Source organism: Polyodon spathula, chromosome 3 (assembly GCF_017654505.1).
Source record: "Polyodon spathula isolate WHYD16114869_AA chromosome 3, ASM1765450v1, whole genome shotgun sequence".
NCBI classification, from domain to species: domain Eukaryota; kingdom Metazoa; phylum Chordata; class Actinopteri; order Acipenseriformes; family Polyodontidae; genus Polyodon; species Polyodon spathula.
Window position 1 is genome coordinate 3,224,293 of NC_054536.1, and position 22,722 is coordinate 3,247,014.

The window sequence follows — 22,722 nt, forward strand, 5'->3', positions numbered from 1 at the left end:
ATCAGCCACGAGTAATCACAGAAATAGTTAAAAAAAGAAAGACCTATGTTTTGTTCCTACTTTAACATTCTATGATTATTGTAGGTTTTATTGTAGTACACCTGACATGGCAATGTTGTTACATTATATGCAGTACAAATCTTTTAAACATGGTCGTCAGCCCACAGGCAGTATTATGATAGAAGATTGCCGTGTATATGCACTACTGTATCAGCAGCAGTCACACAAAAAACTGGATGCCTTTATTTTTTTTATTTTTTTTGTGACAGGAAACATTATACGTGTTAGAGTAAATCTGGCAAGAGCGATTAAACAACAGAGCCAAGAGGAGGCCCAAATGCAACACTTTTCTTCAGCGCGCCTTGCCAAATAGCTGGTTAATGGTCAAAGAGGGGCTTTAAACAGGTCTTGCACATGCAAACTGCTCAACTTTGGAACCAGGAAGCCAGGAGTTGTGAAATAACAAGTAAAAATAGAACTAATTGCAGCGGGGTGTGGCAAATGCACAAGAAAAGACAATGACCCTACAGAACCAGTGCCTGCCTTATCAAGGGGTTTGCATCTGCTAACCAGCTTCTGCATCTTTAAAGGGAATTTCAAAAAGTAACAAGAGCTAAGATAACCGTGTGCTGTTATTACATTCTAATACTGCCTGACATGCCCAGAGCCATCACTTTGTTGTATTTGTATTGTTATTTAGTGCTTTCAAAGCTGCTAAAAGGACGGCATCCCCATCACTTCAATGTATTCCTGGGGTTAGAGAGGAGCAGGAATAGGAACCAAATAAGGTACAACTTAAAGTCACCAGCTGAGGGCACAAAGAGCCGCTTTTACCACGTTTCCATGACCACAGAACTTGTGTACGTGTTCGAGCTGTCCTGATCATTATTTTATTACTACAACATCTCAAAAAGCTGTGCAAATGTTTGTGATATTCTTTGAGCGCTGGATGCGGAAGCAGCTATCTTGTTTGTTTATGTTCCTGTTATCTCTGTGGTGCAGGGGCTATGTGTATTGCTCAGATCCGCCCCCCTTTTTTTTCCGATTCTCTCGGCTTCTTATTGGTCTCACTCGGCCATTGAAAGATTATCGCTGATTTTTTCCGGAGAAAAAAAAACGACTGGAGAACTGTACTTGATGTTCTTTTCATGATTGTCAGACAGGGTCCGACATAGGATCGGAAATGAGAAAATTGTTATGTCGGACCTGGTCCAACATAGGATGGCAAAGGGTTAATGGCTTGAAACTTGGCTTCAGGAGGTTAGGCTTCAAGTAATCGCATACACACCAAGGGGGACTTGAGGTTTGATACAGCAAAGCTCCTCAAACCAGGTCTCCCGGTCTCCTGGAACTAGGTTTCAAGCATCTGAAAAAGTGGTTTTGTGTTCCCTCTGCTTTAGACAAAAGAAATTTGCAAACTATCTATGTTGATCTGATTATTATCTGATTGCAGGATCGGCGTCAGGGGGAGGCACCCGAGCCCAGCTTTTGGGGAGGCCCAGCCTTGACTCAATTTCTTTTATATATATAGAGAGAGAGAGGCGCCATCTAATCTACTGGGATTTGAAAAATAAACTGTAGCAAGATACTATTGGCAGACTGTCAATCAAAACACAAATCCACAAATCCGAGCCAACAGATTGTCTATCTGGAGACGGGATGCAGAGCGAGCGCTCTGGCAAGAAGTTACTGTTTCTGAGGTCATGTGATTGCTCTGCTGGCAGATGAAATCAATGGATGGTAAAAATTGCATGCATTTTGGATAGCAATTTGTTGTGTGTTCATATAATGTTGTTTTTTTTTTTTGCTTTTGAGTTGTATTGAATGCATTTGTACGTGGGCGAAGTTTTTATGCGGACATGTTTTTCATTCTAAATTTTGTACTTGATAACATTAATTTAGAAATCCAATTGATATGATTAATATATTTTTGTGACTAATTTGAATATATTAATATGTTTAAATAATAAGTAACTCAAGTTATTAATCATTGATTAATATTGTCGCATAATTGATCTATTAAAATGTTTGGATATACTATTACTTGATTGATTACTGTCTTGTTCACAGTCATCTTAAAATAACATTAGAATAGGTTTTGTTGGAAAATAAAATAAACACGTTTTTGACAAAAATTTGACAAAAGTTTGCTAAAATTTTTATTTTCAAACATTTTTTTTTGGTTGTGCTGGAGCATTTTTCTTTTTCTTTTTGGGAGGTGGGGGTGGGGGTGGTGGTGAAGGGGGGTCTACTTCATAGTCTTGCACCAGGGCCCAGTAAATCCTAGCGCTGGCACTGTCTGACTGTAACTTCAACATACTTGACACATTTATTTTGTTCTAATAATTTCTTAACACTGGAAATCTGTATTTCCATCCTACAACTTGTATCTGTCTTGTACCTTTATGAATAAGACAGTTTCATGCACTATAATCAAGCACTCTAACAGTACCCCTCCCTACTTATATGTTGACGTACCACTAAACCTGTAAACACATAAGAAGACCATTGTCAATCACTGGGTGTACTGTACAGTTTCAAATCATAGTTTTACTGTATGAAAACAAAGCTTCCTTCTGTTTCAATTACTTTTTGAACAGCTAACCCAATAATAACATTCTGATATGCTTTCTGAAAAGCTACCAGAATCTGTGTGTGCAGGTAGCCTACCATGGAATGCAAACCCTTTAAACAATCTCCTTGAGGTGCTGCCTGCATGAGATTCCTTCCTTCTGCTGATACACTTTCACATTATTTCTCTGCACCCACAGTCCCTTATAGGTAAAGTCCTTCAGCAATTACTGTACAGTACAACCGCTGTGCAAGTGCCATCTGCACTGCATGTCTGCTGGAGAAGGGCACAGATGTTATCTGGAGGTTGCTGTACTATAATACTGTATCTGCAGTTTGTATGTTTTATAAAGAAAGTAATATATTGCTAAATACTGTTTCTCCTTTTAATTAGGGAGTGGGTTACCATAATGAACTAATCCAACCACCGGAAGGCGTGTCAATGCCAAATTAAAGACTCAATAGTATAGTGATGTTTTGGTGTTTCTCTTTCTTTTCCATGTCTGACAGACTGCCTCCTGCAGTGTGGCCTGAGAAATGCCTTCATGCATTTTCAGTTTAGAAGCTGGAAATAAAATCCACAAACTTAGGCTAGCTGCTTCCTAAGTTAATGTAATGTAATTTCTCTCAATCTCATCTGAAACACATTTGTTATAATTTTTTGTTATTATTTATTATCGCAGATGCATTTTCATTACCTGTGGTCATTTTTTTTTTTTTTTAAATTGAGTGTGTCCAATTATTTTACCCCTGATTTTCTGTCCAATTTGGAATGTGCAATATTTTTTTTCCCCTCATGGCTGCAGTTTCCCACACTGCTCAGGAGATCTGAAGGGTCCGTGGGTGTCCTCAAATCCCACGACTGAGCCAGTTTCCTCTTTTACACCCAGGAACTTGAGACCAGAGGTCAGCGAGCTACCGACCTCAGAAGGACAAAAGACTGTAGCGCGAGGAGTAGAAACAGTTCCTGCCTCCCTAACCCATGGGAGCTTCCTTTTGGAATCCCCATTGAAGACCAGTGACTTCACCCAGCCAGGAAGCAAACCTGCCCTGTATGACTCACCCTGCACACCACACAGCTGCACTTTTAACAGGTGAGCCATTCACTCCAGTATCAAATTCAATACCTAGGAAAATAAACAAGGTAACCCTAAACAAACTTTGTATACATTGTATGCATGTTGCACAATATACAGGTTTCATGGTGTTTCACTGAAGATCCCTGCTAAAAACAAATGCTCCTCTAAGGTGCACACCTCAAAAATAAACACTGAATACAAAGAGCCCTAGCTATACCTAATACCATACATTGGAATAAGGGCAAAGACCAAAGTAACCATTTACAATTGGAACAGCCCCCAGTGGCATGTACAATGTGTCTTTTAAAATATATATAGTACAGCTTTCAGGCGATTCTTTATTAAAATTATACAACAGCAAAAATTCCACAGTGCATAATTTGTCATTGAATTTATTAAGTTTCTTTTAGTGTATTACATAAAGTGCTATTGAGTATTTCATATTTCACAGCTGGATTCGTCCGGTTTTGGAAATTTCGGAATTGGCAACCCTATTCAGAGAGTCAAAAAGCTTAAATGCATAGAGAGACAGGCACAATCAGGATAGTAAATTACCTTGAACACACCTCAAATGATGGCATGGCATGGGCCACACTAGCTGCAAGTGGGGTAAATGTATACTGGACACAGCCCCACCACCCCCAAAAAAAAACCCTAAGTCACAGAGCAAAGATAGAAGGAGGGAGTTGTGTGTGTTTGTTTTTTTATTAACTATTTTAACATATTATTCACAACATATTTTCATACTGTTATAAAATATAAAAAACTAAAACCTAAAAAACAACAGAGGCCTTAAAAACGTCAATTCAAAATATTTGGTGGAGGTTTTTTTTTTTTTCTTTTTTTTTTTTTTTTACAAAGAATTAAGTCTATTTAAACAGGAGTGTAAACTCTAAGTAAACAGGAAATTGGATGGACCAAGTAAAATGAATAAACTGAAAGAAGTTCTAAAGGTGGCTTTACATACACACACAGACACATACAAACCTCTCACTAATTGCAATGCAGAGGCACATGAGATGCTTCAAATTAATACAAGAGAAATCCCTGGTCTCTTTGTCGGTGTTGAAGACAGTTGGGCAGTAGGTTAAAAGGTCAACAGGGTGAGTTTGCTGAGGCCCATCTGGGAGCCAGATCTGTTTGTGCACTATCTCAAGGAAGAAAGACAAGACCTCAAGAGCGGTTCTATTCTCATAACACTGAGCCACTTAATAACAGAAAGAAAAACACGTCGTCATGGTCTACACTCGGCTAACCAGTGGTGACTAACCTTATTTCTACATTTTTCCAGAAACAGGAATCCAGATCCACAATGGCTAATAAAATATATTACAAGCATCCAACACACACACAACATTAACACTAAAAGGCACTGTTCAATTGTGCATTCCCTAAACGTGCTTTCAGTTAAAGACGACTTGTTGTTCAGAACTAGATTATAGTCATTTTATTTTTTTATCTGGAAAACTATTAAACAGTCATTGAGTAGCTCTGAATGAGCAGCAACCAAGTGAAGTTGTAAAAAGATGACCCATCTGAAAAGAAACCTCAAGACATTACCGTCTGGAAAACTATCTCATACTAAGGTGTCAATTTTTACATCAGCCTTAAGCCTTGCATAAGCAAACAAGGGCTACGGGAAAATTTATCTCAAATAGTCATGGCAAACATAAACACGGGTGTTGTGTGTATCTAGGAAGAAAGGTTTTAGAGCTACGACCACAATTCATGATGACTGTGAGAGCTGCCGTCCAGTCTTTCAAATGTAACAGCTAATTTAAAAGCCAGGGAATCCCTTTGGTGAGCCTGCTTAGCCCACAATCCAAACCAGTCCTTTTCACAGGGTCCTGCTACATCTTCACCTTGAAACAGCTCTTTAAGGCAGTTGGCAGTTATATTCTTAGCAGATTTATGTTATATTACAAATTATGTTATCCAAAAGAGGAGCGCTTCACCTGCCCCTTGCAAATAAAAAAGTAAGGGGGCTGACTAGAGGAAGGAGCAAAGCTGTATTTGCAGTTGTATGCAGTTTTACACCACAATATATAAGTTGTACCGCATATATATATATGCTAAAGTGTATACGACTAGATATACTCTATATACGATCTTCACATCTTCACATTGTTGTTAAGCTAGGCTCAGGGAGACCAAGTGGGATTTCAAACTAACCAGTTTAATTTTTATTAACTGTCTGGTAACAATGAATCCCAGTTTGGGCCGAGTTCATGCCAAAATGATAAAACTTCTATCCCCTTTCTCTCCCAATTGTCCTTTCTCTTTCCCTAACTCTCTTCTTTTCTCCCAGTCACTCACGTTCTTTCTCCTTCACTCCACAACACACTTTGGGGTTCTTTGCACTGTTTCACAGCTCAGGCCCTCACTGTCAGCCTCCCTCACTGTCCCTCACAGTCGTACAACAACACAAACACACACACAATCTAACGGATGCATACACACACACTCTGACAGCATGGATCTATATATAAACCCGGGTACCTGTCCTTGTTTTTAAATTACCCAATCCTACCAGGGTCTCTTTTTATTACCCAGGTATCAACTTATTAATTTGAGAATTTAAAGAAAATGTAGAAAATCTGACAATACAGCTGTAAGCAAGGGTCCCTGACCGGAGTAATAAAGACAATGCAAAAGCAAGCCTGTTCTTTACTGACAGGATATCAGTGTTACAAAAAACAATCACACACAGCGAGCGGCAAGTACTGCGGTACTGCGGTGACTGATCTTCTTCTCAGGAACTCAATCGGAAACAAAATAACACAACAACATCCTTTATGCCAATGATAACTCTGTGATCCATTAACAATAACTGTGTGGCTTCCAGTACGACTTTATCAAGGCTTTATCTACAGTTACGGCACAGACATAGTTTCTTAACAAAAAGATAAAATAAGTAGCTTTTATTTAAAAATAAATAGAATTAAAATAAAAGAATGTGGAGCACATTAAGTAAGTGTGCTTCCTCCTTTGAATGAAATACTTTATTGGCAGAGTTTGCAAATTCCGTTTTCCCCTGCTTGGAAAAGAAATTCCACCCAGTGCTTTGCTTGGATGCCACTGTTATGTATTCACAAGACAGAATTTAGTGCTCAGGAATGGCACTTTATTGTTACAACAAAACAGACGCACGTGTCCCATTAAATGTTAGTTTTAAAACTGAACTGAATGTTTCCAGTACTGAAAAGGTTACTCAAGTTTACAGATCTGAAAGGACTACATGCACTTAAAACATGAATGTGAATTTTTTTCATTAGCTGGAAAAGATACAGGTACCCATTTTTCACGATGGGTACCCAGTTGTAGATTTTCTACCCGTGCCGATCTTTATATATATATGTGTATATATAGTTATTATAAGATTTTAAAAACTGAAATGGCAGTGAGGGCTGGATATGTAGCAGGAAGAGTAGACCTTCGCTGGACCAAGGAGATACTAGACTGGATCCCAAGAGATCAACCAAGAAGAAGACCTCCAGCAAGATGAAATTAGGAAACCCACAGGAGCAGCGTGGATGAGGGACGCGGCAGACAGGCTTTTGGGAAGAATCTTGGGGAGGCCTTCATCCAGCAGTGGATTGAAAAAGGCTGACAGCAATGTCATATAAGCCATGTATAATTTGTTTGATGACACTTGTAGAGACAAGGCTGGTCGCACACTCAAAAATCTCTATTCTTTTAGACTTGACCACTAATAATTATATTGGTCATTTTCCTCTTGCATTTTGTTTAAAAACATTTTATTATTTATTAAAACAAAACATGAAACAAACACAACACAGCTCGTTTCGACATACAGTGTGTCTTCATCAAGCGTTGCAGCAATTGATTTTTCATATATTACTATCACTGGGATACTGCTTCTTATATGTTATATATCTCCAGGGGCCAAAAGCTTACAATAAATACATAACCCAAATTATTCTTTCTAATTCTTACATGTGATGTTTTATTTTCGAAATCTATGATTATACATTTAATAATACACTGCATTTCAGAATGCAAATTATACTGCACATGAAACAGTGATATTTCAAATTAAATGGTAAAAAAATAGTTTTGTAACTTGTGATACTGTATTTAAAGCAAAGTGTGCCTGCACTTGTAAAAAATGATAGTCTTCACTATGTATTTAACCAAGCCTGAATATAAATAGGAACGTGATACGAGTATACCAACCAGCCACATAAAACATTTCTTTAATGTCAGTGGACTTCAAAGAGCACAAACTGCACACACAATCAACACAAACAATCATTTCATGTTTTATTAGAAATGTTTTTCCTGTTTTTGTCAGCAGCTTTAAAGTGTGCTTGTATGATGTTTGCTGAGTGTAATAAGAGGTTAAGCTCTCAGGTGGTGGTATTTCTTTCTCTATAAATAGAAATTTAATAAAATGATACATTTGGTTCTGACATTTAAAGTGAGTTGTTACTTGAGAAACAACATAATTACTAAAATGCCTTACAATGCTATTTTCATGCTGTTGGATTTTAAGTGTGAAAAGCAAAGCTGATTAATGGCAGTTCGAAATAATTTGTACTACCGAAAAAAATGCAAAGCAATGCAAACTTTTCATATATATTGTTTACAATAATAGAGGTTATACCCACACGAATGTAAATAAATACATAAAATATACAGTAGTGTTACATTTATCAGAACACCCCATTGTATTGAATTTAATAAGCCATGCATGCAATTCATGTAAAAAAGGAACAGATAGCCACAAATGGTAGAATGAGTGAGATTTTTTAAAGTTGCTTAAGCATTTTCACACATGGGTGCCTATTGTTTCTAGATTAATGAGTGAAAATGGAAATCCTCGCACCCAGAGGTTTTCATGCGGGTGGGTATATAAAGGATATACATGACACATCTTGAGGTGTTCTAATACATTTCCACACTACTGTAGGTAAATAACCAAATAAATACATACATAAATTAATACATACATAACTTAAATTGAAGGCTTGCTAATTCAATGAAAGTCATTTATAGTAGCTATGCATTTGTTGTTTCTGAGCTGTGTGATGGGTATTTCTCAAAACAAGGCTTCCAACAAGATTACACAAAATCAAAAGTTTATTTCTGATCACAGAAAGAATATTATAATTTGTTTCATCTCCCTAAAGTTCCAATCTGGGTACCAAACAGAAGTGTGAATATCCCAAACAGACGTGTAAGCATTAGCACAGCTTGTGTTAAACGTCAGGCCAGCACAGCTTGTGTTTAGGACAATGCTGGTTTTGTTTAATTGAAAACAAAGTGTGTTTTCCTTTAATCAGACATAAAGCACAACCTGTATGTTGTCCATAATGAATTATTGAGGATTACAGAACAGCTTTGCTTGGCTTTGCATAATACAAGAAGAAATTCCAAGAAAATTCTAGTTACAGCAGTATTTAGGATCTATCAAAAGCAATATTTAAGCACTGCTGCACAGTAAATGAAAAAATAGTTTATGAGTGTACCCATTGTTATTATTATTATTATTATTATTTATTATTATTATTATTATTATTATTATTATACATGGTTAACTTTAATTTTAGACTTGTTCTACAGTTTGCATATTGCTTGTCAACAGTATCTATACATTTGTATTTGCGTTTGAACTGTAAGGGACTTGTTGGTCCTGCAACTTTGTCACTTATTAATTAAACACAGACAATATAGTGGGTTGTATTTCTATTAGATTTCGAGATTCCTGATTCTATTGTTAAAAAATATATAGAAATATATTGAATTACAAAATCTGTAAACAAATACAAAAACAACAAAAAATATATTGAATTACAAAATCTGTAAACAAATACAAAAACAACAAACAAACAACTTTTGATGTGTCAGGAGTTACCTACCAAACAATATGGTTAATATTATGAAGATATATATATATATATATATAATTTACAATGAGGAGCTTGTATGTCAAATGAGAACATTTCAAGTAATAAAACTCTGAACAGGATAGTCCTGCACTGGACAATTGCATTACTTTTTACAGACAGAAGCTAGTGCTGTGCAGGTCCAGACTTGTAACTATTTAGTACATTTTGCTTGAAAAAAAAAGCAAATTAATTAGTTGATGATATTTTTATGCAACTAAAATGACTATTGTTTGACATTTAAAAGACTTTCTGAACACATAACAATCTATGATGCTCTTAATAATGAAAGACTGTCCTTCCCTCCAACAATGAATGGGTCAGCAATGGGATACCTGAGTATATTTTATTGAACTCGAAAGAGGCACAACTTTAGTATTACAGGTGTCTAAAACCCATAAACCTGCATGGACAAAGGCTGTATTTGCATCCTCAGCCATCCTAAAAAGGGCATAATACCACAGTATGACGTCAAAATGACATATTCCTATATTCATACTTGACCTTTGACCCATATAGGATTCCTGTGCACCCCACGACCACTTTCAAATGCCTCATTTTCAATTACTCGACAATACCCACAATCCGTGGTTTTTAGGCACAAGTCTGTCTGTCAAGATTTACAATCATCCTCCACCAATGGGAGCACCAAACAAGCGAGCAAGACAAATTTCTACTCTGACAGCGACTAAGAAAAAAAAAGAAAGCATACCTCATTGAAACACCTTTTTCTTAAAGATACATTATTTGTTGCAGTTCATTATTTACCCAGCTTAATTCACCATTCCTGAAGTATCAAAAATAAAATTATATTTAAGATTCTTTAATATTGACCGAATTTACATTATTATTATTATTCATTAAATTCAGTTGCAATTTGAACCTTAACAGCCGTTTATTTTTTATTACAGACTTGCTTAAATAAATTATGACATGATTTGCATTGAATAGTTTATTTAACACAAATTTACAGTCTTACTTTGTTTACTTAGCGTGTGACCTTGGTGTTTATACCTGGCAGCCTCTGCATGTACATGTGAGTGCACACCTTGAGTTAGCCGTGGCGACACCTGAGAATTGAAGAGCGAGTGCGAGAAGAGATCACTATATCGGCATCCTCTAGATCTCCTCTCTCTCGCGATATATCTATATGTCTGACACTAAGATTGAGTTTTTATATATATATATATATATATATATATATAATACACACACACACTTATATATGATATATACACCCACACATATATACGTTATATCTCTATCTCTAGAGAGATACTCTCTCTCTATCTCTCTCTACTCCTCTGAGCGGAGAGAGGAGAGAGAGAGAGAGAGAGAGAGAGAGAGAGAGAGAGAGAGAGAGAGAGAGAGAGAGAGAGAGCAGAGGTTCTCAATTATTCCCAAGCTATCAAGCGAGGAAAAACATTGATCACAATTTATCTTGAGATAAAACAAATATATATATCAGTTAATCTTGGTTTTAATCGCATTAATGAATACAATTGCTCTATCCATCTCATTTAAGTTTGTTTTACTACTGATGCTATTATTATTATTATTATTATTATTATTATTATTATTATTATTATTACAAAAACAACCCAGCATAAATACCCTGTTCTCCTCTTTCTGGATTCTGGATCCTATTTGTTGGTCCCTCTTTATGGTTTTATATTTATTTACAATCCTGTTTGTTGTTAAATTGTTTCAACTAACTGCTAAGTCACAATGGAGTCAGTTTATTACTCACCTTTCTGCAGAGGCAAATTCAATGTACACCAAACCCTTAGCTGGAGCATTGTGTGCTTTAAATTGTTGCAGTTAAGCAACAGTATATCATTAATTAATTTAATGATTAGTAAAGTATGTCATTTTCTATGCTTAATGTGATATAATAGGTTGCTAGCTATTGATCACATTATGTAACACAATTTTTGTTCCTGGGTAGTAAATGTTATTTCCTAATTGCTTATGCCTCAAAAGTATAGAAAATGGCTATTATTCCCCACACTTTAGAACAAAAAAAAAAAAATTGTTACACGTGTCTTGTTTGAAAATCTTGTACTTTGCCATGTAGCCCGTCATCAGTAGCTACTGTACTTGTGTACTAAGTACTTGTGTATGTTAACTTTATTCTATACATTATTAAAGGTACAGTAATTGTTATTAATAACTGTTTGATTATCCATACAAATCAATTATGCAAACTAGTATCAGTCCCAATTAGTTCGGATAATTGACTCTCTGATCTATCTATCTATCTATCTATCTATCTATCTATCTATCTATCTATCTATCTATCTATCTATCTATCTATATGGTATATAAAAAAAATATTGGAATATGTAAATTGGATTCAAGAGGATTTAAGGATTAAGGAGTATTTGGGGAAATGTATTATTTATTTTGACTGTTTACCCTTATATTAGCGCTTTTCTTTCACAACAGACTGAACACTATAATTAAATATTAATAATAAGCATGTAAACCGCGAGGCCAAGAATTGCAGCATAACAACAATAACTGCGCATATACTCAGACGCACAAAGGTAAAACCTCACAATCAGTTGTGTAAGCCTCATAATACCTGTAGGCAATCTAAAACAGGGGGAGACAGCCTTGACCCTTCCAGTTAAGGTCTTTGTTCCAACCATGTCCTTCCTTATTAAATCCAATCAATTAAACCTCTGACTGGGTTTTAAAGCACTCAATCAATTAATTCTAGCTATTGAACCTGGCGTGGAATGGCCTTTCCTGGACCAGAGTTGTCTACCTCTGGTCTACAAAATATATATGTCCAATGATCATGTCGCTGACATGCATACTGTATATGTGTGTGTGTCTTTAATCATTAGTTGTTAAGGCTGTGATCAGAGTAAATGATGACTCGACCCAATATCAGATACAGGCTAGATGAGTATTGAGTAGTGAACCAGTGTTTTGTTCTGATTGTTTGGGAAGAATCAACGAATAGAGGGTCTGCCGGAAGAAAAGAGCTCTTGCAGGAAATGCACTTGAGCATTGAGGAATAGGGACATATTGGAGAATTGATTTTTTATATTTACATGAACTGTCCTTGATGGAGCTGATCAGTTTTCAAAGAACATAGAAGGATAATCGTGGAACAAGGATGGGTCGTTGGAATGTATACCTGAAGATCGACGTGGTATCGAAGGGCATGCTGCTGGAACTGGATCCCGATGAGCAGAACGGCCTGCAATCCAGACAGGTAGGAGTTGGAGTCGGATGATGAAGAAGTTGGAGTTGGAGTGGGATGATGAAGAAAGTTCAGCCCTAGGTAAAGGGTTGTATGTGTGCTTACAGTCAAAGAAAACTGAGAACACCAGACAGCGAGGAAGGAGGAAACAGTGCTTTAAATAAGAAATAAGTGTTAATTGATAGGAAAGAAAGGTAGGCAGAGCCCTAGCTCGCCCCCCGAGAATTCAACCTCAAGGCTAACATTTATTGCGCCAAATGATTTAACACACCACCTGTGCATCTTCCCTGATAGATGCTAGATGTTGTACACCATACAGATGACAGATGTATAACTAGTAATGGCATTTATCATTGTATTCTATATGAAATAAAATGGTTGCCACTTAGTAAGGGTTATTTTATACAGATTGTCTGCATGTTTACTTTAAATAGCCCTCCATTTGGAATCCACACATATTATATAAGTTTTTGTTTTATGGATCAATCGCTTTGGAATTGGGTATCTATGCAGCTTTTGGAGTAATCTATTAAAACAGTTTTTTTCAAAATATGACCAGTGGAAGAAAAGGTATTTCCCCCCCAAAAAAAACAATGTAATTGTTAATTGCATTCAAATGAGCCACTTGCTGTAGTATATGAAGCAACGAGATATTTCTTTTTGACAAACTATAACTTGGGCGCAGGGGATGCTGGTGCTACAGCAACACAACATACAGAAAGTAATATTTTCGGTGTATCTATCTAATAATCAGCTGGACTTACTGGAGCAACTGTTCCTTCATTGTGCTACATGGATACATTAAAATGTGAGTGGCATTGTGCCAGAAATACAATGAATCTTGATTGTAAATCTCCCTCCCAACCTGTGAGGGTGCTAAGCAGTTCTTTGGACGGGCTGGCCTGACAGTTCTTTCCCAGGGTTGGGAAGTCGGTCAGTCTGGAAGAAGGCGAGACTCCGTTGCAAGAACGTATTGACCCGGAAGGGAAACGACGTAGCAGCTGCAGATTGTACAGACAGCTGCACTTGTTTACCAAGGGGTCATGCGTGACAGCATAAAAAGGGGACAGAGAATTGCAATCTGTTCCTTCGCTTGGTTTTGATTAGAGACTAGAAGAACTGTGAGAGACCTCAGTGAAAACTGCAATTGTATTTGTGAGTGTTTTGTTTGCTTTCATGTTGTTAGTAATTTTCTAGTTTGTGAACCACCAGACAGCTAACACGTATCGAGAGCTGTCGCCTTGGGCCAGCACAAATCCAGAACGGCACTACACCACAGTCACAAAATAACCTGTTATCACCCACCACGAGCACTACTGCACGCACCCAGGACTGGTGACCAGGTTAGGTATTATTGTGGGGCAGATACAGTGTGCTTATTATTTGGGCTGCAACCCGTTATTATTACCTCCGTGCATTACACATTAGTGTGTACTGCTGGGGTTTATTGTTTGGTCACCAGACCTGGATTAAAAATAAATAAAAGCCCTTTTCCAAACCAGATTAGAGTTTCTGTCTGGTTTATTCCTGCACTGCATCACCTCTGCACCTCTACCCATTCAGCAACCTGTCACAGGCATTTAAATAAATTGAGTAGTATTTAGTAAAAAAAAAAAAAAAAGGGTATTTCATTTCCTATGCGTTTGTCTTGAATGTGCTTTACTGCATATTGCTTGTGCACAAGACAGTTTTAAGGAATGGTTTCTGTCTGGGTTGAGAGACAGGACTGCAGCGGGCCTCTCATCTTCCTGCCAATCTGATATATTCTATTGATCTGCAGCTCTGCACAGGCAGTGACTCACAGTCACTTGGGAAACTGCTGAATCTCAACGTCAGTGGGCACACAGTGGTGCAAAGGTTTCTGGAAGTTAATAAATGTAATTTGCAAAAAGGCAAAACTTCACAAAGAGGAAATTAAATTGATGGCATTGGCAAAGTGAACAAAATGAAAATTAAAATACTGCAGCCTCAATAAAATATATGGCAATGCTAGAGGGAGTGTCCTTTCTTTGATGCCGTATAGCCTGCTGCTATCCCAGCTCTCTTAATTGAACCACCTTAGATTGAATACTAATGCATAAATAGACAGTATTGCCTCCGGATTACGTAGAAAGAAAGGAAAAACTGCAAGTAAAGTAGCTGGGCTTTTAAAGGAATCGAGCAGAGTTAGGAATTTGTTAACATTTCAGTAGATGCTATTCCTTGCAAAGAGCACATGCTGCAGTGCTTTCTTTTTGTGATTATTAAAAAGGTAATATGTTGGGTGGAGGATGTCTCTAATTATAAGAGACATCATTACATATAATTTGAGTTTCACCTAAAACATGCTTGTTTCATGATTTCATTAAGCTTAAAGTGAGTTCCCTGCCAGCACCACCGCTTTCCTTAATTGACTGCAGTCAAAGCACAGAAATGACCAAGGAAGTGAACAGACGTAAGCTCTACAAACAGGATTCTTTAAGCAAATGAAGTAACTGATATTATTTTAAGATGAAAATGCAGTACATGTTTCTATCCCAACTGCATTTGAGACCTATATAGCGAACCAAAGTGTATGACAGATAAGATTTATGAAATGATTATGTTAGCTACAACCACTTTAAACCCACTACCTTGAAAACACACCAGTATGATATTTGCATGGCTCTGCCTACAGCAACAGTTTCATTATAGAAGGCTGGGACTTAGGAACATCTGAATGTCTTATACAGTATCTGTTTAAATAAGAAATTTGGCCTAGATCTCATTTAAGTCAGAAATGCCTATTTTCCTCAGCTTATTATAGAAGTTTAGTCTACAAATCACATAGAATGACAATTTATCTGACGAAACTGTATGTACAGCCACATCACTGTGTGTACAGCCACGACACTGTGTGTACAGCCACGTCACTGTGCGTACAGCCACGTCACTGCATACAGCCACGTCACTGTGCGTACAGCCACGTCACTGTGTGTACAGCCACGTCACTGTGCGTACAACCACGTCACTGTGTACAGCCACATCACTGTGCGTATAGCCACGACACTGTGTGTACAGCCACGTCACTGTGCGTACAGCCACGTCACTGTGTACAGCCACATCACTGTGTGTACAGCCACGACACTGTATACAGCCACATCACTGTGTGTACAGCCATGTCACTGTGTGTACAGCCACGTCACTGTGTACAGCCACATCACTGTGTGTACAGCCACGTCACTGTGCGTACAGCCACGTCACTGTGTACAGCCACATCACTGTGCGTACAGCCACGTCACTGTGCGTACAGCCACATCACTGTGCATACAGCCACGACACTGTGACACTGTACAGCCACGTCACTGTGCGTACAGCCACGTCACTGTGCGTACAGCCACATCACTGTGCATACAGCCACGACACTGTGTGTACAGCCACGACACTGTATACAGCCACATCACTGTGCGTACAGCCACGTCACTGTGCGTACAGCCACGTCACTGTGCATACAGCCACATCACTGTGCATACAGCCACGACACTGTATACAGCCACATCACTGTGCGTACAGCCACGTCACTGTGTGTACAGCCACATCACTGTGCGTACAGCCACGTCACTGTGTGTACAGCCACATCACTGTGCGACTGTGCATTCCTGGTCTTCACACTGCACTCTCTTACAAATTACTTTTTTTTTTTCACAAATTTTAGGATACTGGATCTTTGCCAATCCATTGAAGCAGTCACAATGCTTTTTCCAGTTTAACTTTTATTGATTTTGTTGTTGCTGTTGCTGCTGTTGTTGAGGAAGACATGTTGAATCACATTTTTTATTTGTTTACTTTAGATGCTAAACCTGACCTCAAAATTACAGTCATAGGCAATGCCTAAGTCTGAACGGTGGGCAGAATAACCTGTCATTGGATACAATGAAGAGATTATGTGTATACTGCATATTAGACATATACAAGTAGTATAATCGACCCAAAGTGAAGGCTTGTTAATCTCAACCATTATCAAAGATATTTAATTCATTTTAAGTATAATTATGGTGTGCTATATGTGAGTTTAATAGGTATAATTAATTGGCTGATGACCTGTCCAAATGTTTCATTGGTTCAATTTAGAATATAATTGAAACCAAGACCTGGACAACAAGTGCGTAGGATCCTTACCCCGCTGTACAGCAATCACACCCTTGTGACCTTTAACCCATTCCAATCCAAGACCTTGCTCCAGCCACATCATCAATTACTTCACTAAACTCCTAAGGTAGTTTCAATGTAATAAATAAAGACTTGGTGGGAAAGAGACAGCCTGCTCATTCCTCTTTCCTTTACGTTGGTCACTATTTCTGAAATAGGGTCTGTCTGTCTACTCAGCATGATGAATGTTCTATTAACTCAGCTTTAAAGACCACTAGTCATGTAAAACATGAAGTCTCCTCTACCATTCCACCATTCAGTGTTACACACATCTTCTCACTGCTTAGGACTCACGCTTTACTAAACATCAATCAGTCACTCTGTTTTACATAGCGCTTTTCATAGTGGACCACCATCACCAAGCGCTTTACAAGATGCAGTAACAACAAGAATATGTATTTGTGTGCATAATAAAGGCTTACAAATGTATATCCAAGTATTTAGGGTTTTGTTTTTGTGTTGCCTCAGATAGTAATGAGTACAAGCTAGTGTAAGCTGGCCCATGGCTTAGTGTAAGCTTCCATGTATGCTTCAAGTTCTCTTCTGCTTGTGGGTTTCATGTCTTATTGTTGGTGTCGGTAGCTGCATGCCCACCTTTGCCTGCCACGCTTTAACATAACCCTCACGCTTGAAGGATACCAGTGGAGGGCTGGCTAATCTGAGGTTTTTAGCGTTTTGCTGTTTTGGGTTGTAAAAAAATAGAATCATTTTTGTACTCATAAATGTTTCACTTTTGTCATTCAGGTCATGGAATAGGAAAGGATTGTGAATCACAGCTAGTGTTCACACTCAACCTGCAGTGGGAGTCTAATGACAAAACCTGCACCTCATTAAGAAAAAGAGGAAACAAAAAAAAAAAGCTTCGTGAGACAGAGAGCCAAACAATGAGTTCCATCTCTTCTACGTGACACCAAAAGAAGTTCTTCATCTGCTAAGGGTGCCTCAAGGATAATCCATCCAGGAAACACAACAGCACTGAGGAGATTTAACTACAGAGAGGCATTCCCTGGACCTGAAGCTGGAATCCTTTGTGTTTGAGATGATGGTCTCCATAGATTCATTAAGGATGGGCTAGGAGGGTCCCCTATCACCTTGACAACACAATAAACTGGGTGAGGAGTCTGATGAAGAGCCTTCCTCAGCAGATGAAGGACTGGAGCTAGTGCTCAGACAACAGACAGGACAAGCAGGATTCAGACTGGCTCCACTGCTCAGACAACAGACAGGACAAGAAATATTCAGACTGGATCCACTGCTCACAACAGAAAGGACAAGCAGGATTCAGACTGAAACACACAACAGCTTTTTTTTAACAGTGTTGACTGAGCACTTGAGATAGGGCCAGCCAGTACACTCACTGAATGGTGTCTTAAAGGCCAGTACATATACAGGTCTGTTTGCATTCTCCATGCAGAATTCAGTGTTCTGCATAATTGGGGGTTTGGATTTTGGGGTTTTATTTTTTCAGTTTAAAAACATTTCTGATCCACGTCCACGAAGCATTTCAACTTTTAGTTTTCATCAGGTGGTAAATATTATTAATTGCAACAAACCCTATTTATGCAACTCTTCATTGGTAACTTTGAATCACATTTAATTACTTCAATTGTTTTCCAATTTAAATGGTTAAATTAAACTATTTACTGAAATATTAATGATACCATATTATTAACAGACAAATACGATTATCAAAAGAATATTCGTTATCTTAATACAAACATACATGATTAACAATGACATACAAAATATATATGTCATAAATGACGTGACTAACACTAAAACAGCTCCTTTTTAATCTATTACCAATGGAAGAGTCATTACCTCATATCACAACAAGACCTAAGCTAGAAAAAAAGTATTGGATGGGCTTCATATGTTCAAACCTTGTTATTAATTAGAGCACAATCTGTTGATATACCTCATCTTCATATGTTATCATATTAAATTAGAGAGTTAGATTGATTACTAGTGTACTTGCATCTACAAATTGGGTGAAACTTTATTAATTACAAAAGGATACTCTCAGTATCTTCTAAAAGTTCTCTCTGCAGTCCTGAATCAGAAGGATATGTTGCAACATTCCCAGCTGGTTGGCATAACTCGAGAGAGACCAAATTTATGAGAAAAAATGAAATACCTTTACTTGTTTTTTACCATTGTTGTGTGAAATAGGGAATAACTCTAATTTTAAAAATAAAATCCATTAGGGTGGAATAAAAGGCTTTATTGAGTTGAATCCTGAAATGCATAATGCACAAATTTCAACATGGTAGACAATATACAGGCAGCTTCTCTTAATTTAAGGTACAAAATTACAAAGCAAAGAATTAGTAGCTAAATGGCACAGCTCAGCAAAGTGGTTTTGAATCTTCTCTCCTGTATGGTACAAGATAGAGATAGCTCATTGTCTGGTTGTGAAGCCCAACTAATGTGCCGAGTAATGAGTACAAACTAATATTCGTAACAAGAGAGCCAATCCAAGGGGAAAGAAGGAGTTTCCATTAGAAGTGTGGTATTCTTAGCTACAGTAAGCAAAACAGTGCAGTACAGTAATTTAATTTTTACATACTTTCAATTGGAAAGAGGTTTTCCCCAACATGGGTGTTTAGTATATGTAGTTTATTATATGGGCTGCAGTGCATTATGAGGGGTTATGTGACATCATACACTGACAGGGCACATATGTTATTTTTTATATTACATGGATATTGAAAATATGATCAGATATGTTGTTGTTCAATATATCTATCAATACTAACTCAGAATGAACGTACCTTTCTGGGTTCATACTTCCTGCCATCTCTTTTCGTAAACGACAGCAAGTGTTAAATTCAGAATAGTTTAAAAAGATGCCACCTACCGAGTCTATAAAGAAAAGCCAAGGCACGTAGCTCAAGGACAATGTGCTCTTTATCAGGCAGCAAAATCCAGCCCTACAGTCTGACCAGAGGCTCTGAGGAAGCCCCTGCCCCTGCATGGCAATATTGCAAAAAGGAAACAACAATGCACACAGAGAGAGTTGGCTTCCACAACAGCAGGTTGAGAGAGTTCAGCCCACACTACACCCAGTGCCAGTTTCATACTCAGTTCCGTCTTTTTTTCATTACACAGAAAACTATATTTGTCAGGTGTGTGTCAAGGCCGGACATGGGTATTCCTTCTGGATTCGTGTGCTTTCCAAGCTCTGTTAGATAAGATTTTACCACAGCCAAGTCAAATGTGGTTTTCTTGGACGTGTTGCACTTTCTTGTTGACTGATAAAAGTTTTTCGAGCATCTGTGTCAGTTGGGGGTTGAGTATGTGAGACAAACGTTTCCTTGAGATCATCTTGATTGCCAGCAATTTTTTTTTTTTTTTTTTTTTTTGCATGGGCCACAGTGTAAATATAGCTGCAGTATATTTTGTAAGGCTGCCTATACTGATTTGGTGACAAGAAAAATAACAGAAATAAAAACAAAATTTAGAAAAGCCAAAAATAACAATAATAATAACAACAACATAGTCCTGTAAGCAGTTTTAATAACTGATCTTTGTCATAAGTACTGATCTAATACATCTATAAATGAACTTTGTTATTACAGTTTGTTGGGCACATTATGGTATGTACAGTATCTATAATAACACACTGTGTGTTTTAACAATACAGTATATGTCACTGCAGAGGCCATTTTGCCAGAATATTCCATTATCAGATATGTGTGCTTGTGAACAAGGATGAGAGTGGTGCGGTAATGAATCCAATGCCCAGACAGGATTCTCCCAAAAATATCTGTGTTTATTTTACAAAAACCACAAAAATAATAAACAGTCCACCCCTCTACCAACTATGGTATCGGGGAGAAACACGACAAGTTTCAGTCCTGATAAAATAATAAAGAACTTCTTAACCACAATCCTCTGTGCACGAAGCTGTGCGCCCTTCGTCCACTGATCGTGGTGCATGTTCGGTGCTGTGCTGTGCTGTGAGGGATGTGCTCAGGGGTTTATGCTGGCTCTGTGGCTGCAGTACCCAACTCTCACTCCTCCTCTAGAAAAGACACAAAAATACGAGACAAACAATAATACATGTTCATTCACTCCGGCTCTCAATTCAGCGCAAGGGGCAGTACTGATGTAGCGGCTTTCCCTTTGTACCCAGAAACTCCTCTCTGCAAGCAGCCCGTCGCCATTGTTTCTCCACTGCAGGGCCGCCACACAGCTGCTTGCAATAGAGTCCTTTCAGGTACATGCAACTACACGCTCCCCATAATATGGTCACCTTCCAGGTTTCCGCTTACCGTCAAAGCGGTCCATCTAGGAGGAAGCATACCACCAACCTTACAGAATGCCCTTTCTGATCGGGAGGGAGATTTAAAGTTCGGATCCTTTCTCTCTCTGTCACAGTGCAATATAATGAAGTGGAATAAACTATATGGATAGCATGTATTTTTGGTTTGATTGTATTACTTATTATGTCTTTTAGAAGCCAAGCTTTTGTGTTTAAGTCTTTAATCTAATCCTGGCTTGCAATTAGACATTCTTTCGGAATGTGGAGGATGAGGTTTAGCACATTCTCTAGATGTTTTCGAATTGTTTTCCTGTAGATGATTTACTTTAGTTAAACGACTGTAGTTTAACATTAAGTATCAATTTCAATAGCCATTGTGGAAAAGTCAGGGCTAAGGTTGTCAGTGAGTCTGTGAATAAATAAGGAAGGAAAAACAAACACACATGAATAAAGGGAAGTCTGACCCTGAGGTCACTGTGATATCTTACCTTTGAGATAAAAAAATAAATAAAATAAACTCTTACTTCCCGCAAATTAGGGACAACTGATAACTAGTATTAAATAACATGGACGTCTTGACTAATAGATAAAGAACATTGACCTCTTGCTTTAGTTAAATAGCTATCACTAGGGTCCCCAGTGACTCATCTACTAAAAACAATACTACTGTACAGGGAATGCAATCAAGAGATTGCTGGTTCGAATCTCAGGGGCACTGAGTTAACTAGGCCCCACTGGTAGCCATGTTACACGTCTTTACTTCAATAATGCTTGAGATGTTCTACATGTTTAGATTTCTGAGTTACTTTGCTGCTTTATGCTCAGATATGGGGGACCCCCCCCCCCGTTTCTTTTCTCTCCTGTGCTGTCGACACTGATGGGATGGCATTTAGAATTCTAAGCTGCACAATGTTGCGCTCAAAACTGAACACTGCGCCCCAATATCCAGGCTTGCCTACAGTCGTGAATGATTTATATGAAAAGTAATACTGAGCGGCATGCTGTTTATCATTTTGACAGGACAAGCTTGTAAACAGGTTACTGTCTAGACAATGCACTGTTAAAAAATGTATATTCAGTCATTAGATAATTACATAGTTTTCAGCATTGTATAGTTGTCATTATAATCATATATTAAGCAACACACACGTTTTCTTGTAGTGCTTTGTTTTTGACATACATTATCTTAAGCTGATTTAAGGAATTACATGTGGCCTAATGCCTAGTGACAGAAGTTGACATATCAAAGGAGCTGAAGAAAAATAAACAAAATAAATCACCACCACTGTACCCCTCCCCAAAACTAAATTCCTCATTGCACAAAGACCATATAATCCCTCCATTTTCAAACAAATACCACAGTGTCCTTGTTATTGTAGCATAATCTAGTATGAATCTTACTACAGGGAGCATGTTTAATACGCTTTTTAATTGTCCCGTTTGAAGGCTTTCTAACTGACATACTGTTCAGGAATCCAGAAAGGATCATGTTTGTCAGTCGTATCAATTGAC

At 37.8% G+C, this 22,722-nt stretch overlaps 1 protein-coding gene across 1 annotated transcript in view; it reads right to left on the reverse strand.

Moving 5' to 3' along the window:
• Positions 1 to 20,007: 20,007 nt before the first annotated feature.
• The window catches only part of LOC121310307 (limb region 1 protein homolog), a 139,215-nt gene continuing 136,500 nt past the window's right edge, over positions 20,008 to 22,722 (reverse strand). Inside the window, exon 17 of the mRNA XM_041243569.1 lies at positions 20,008 to 20,970. Within this exon, the coding sequence (XP_041099503.1) occupies positions 20,960 to 20,970 (11 nt within the window). The 3' untranslated portion in view covers positions 20,008 to 20,959. The remainder of the gene's footprint in view (positions 20,971 to 22,722) is intronic.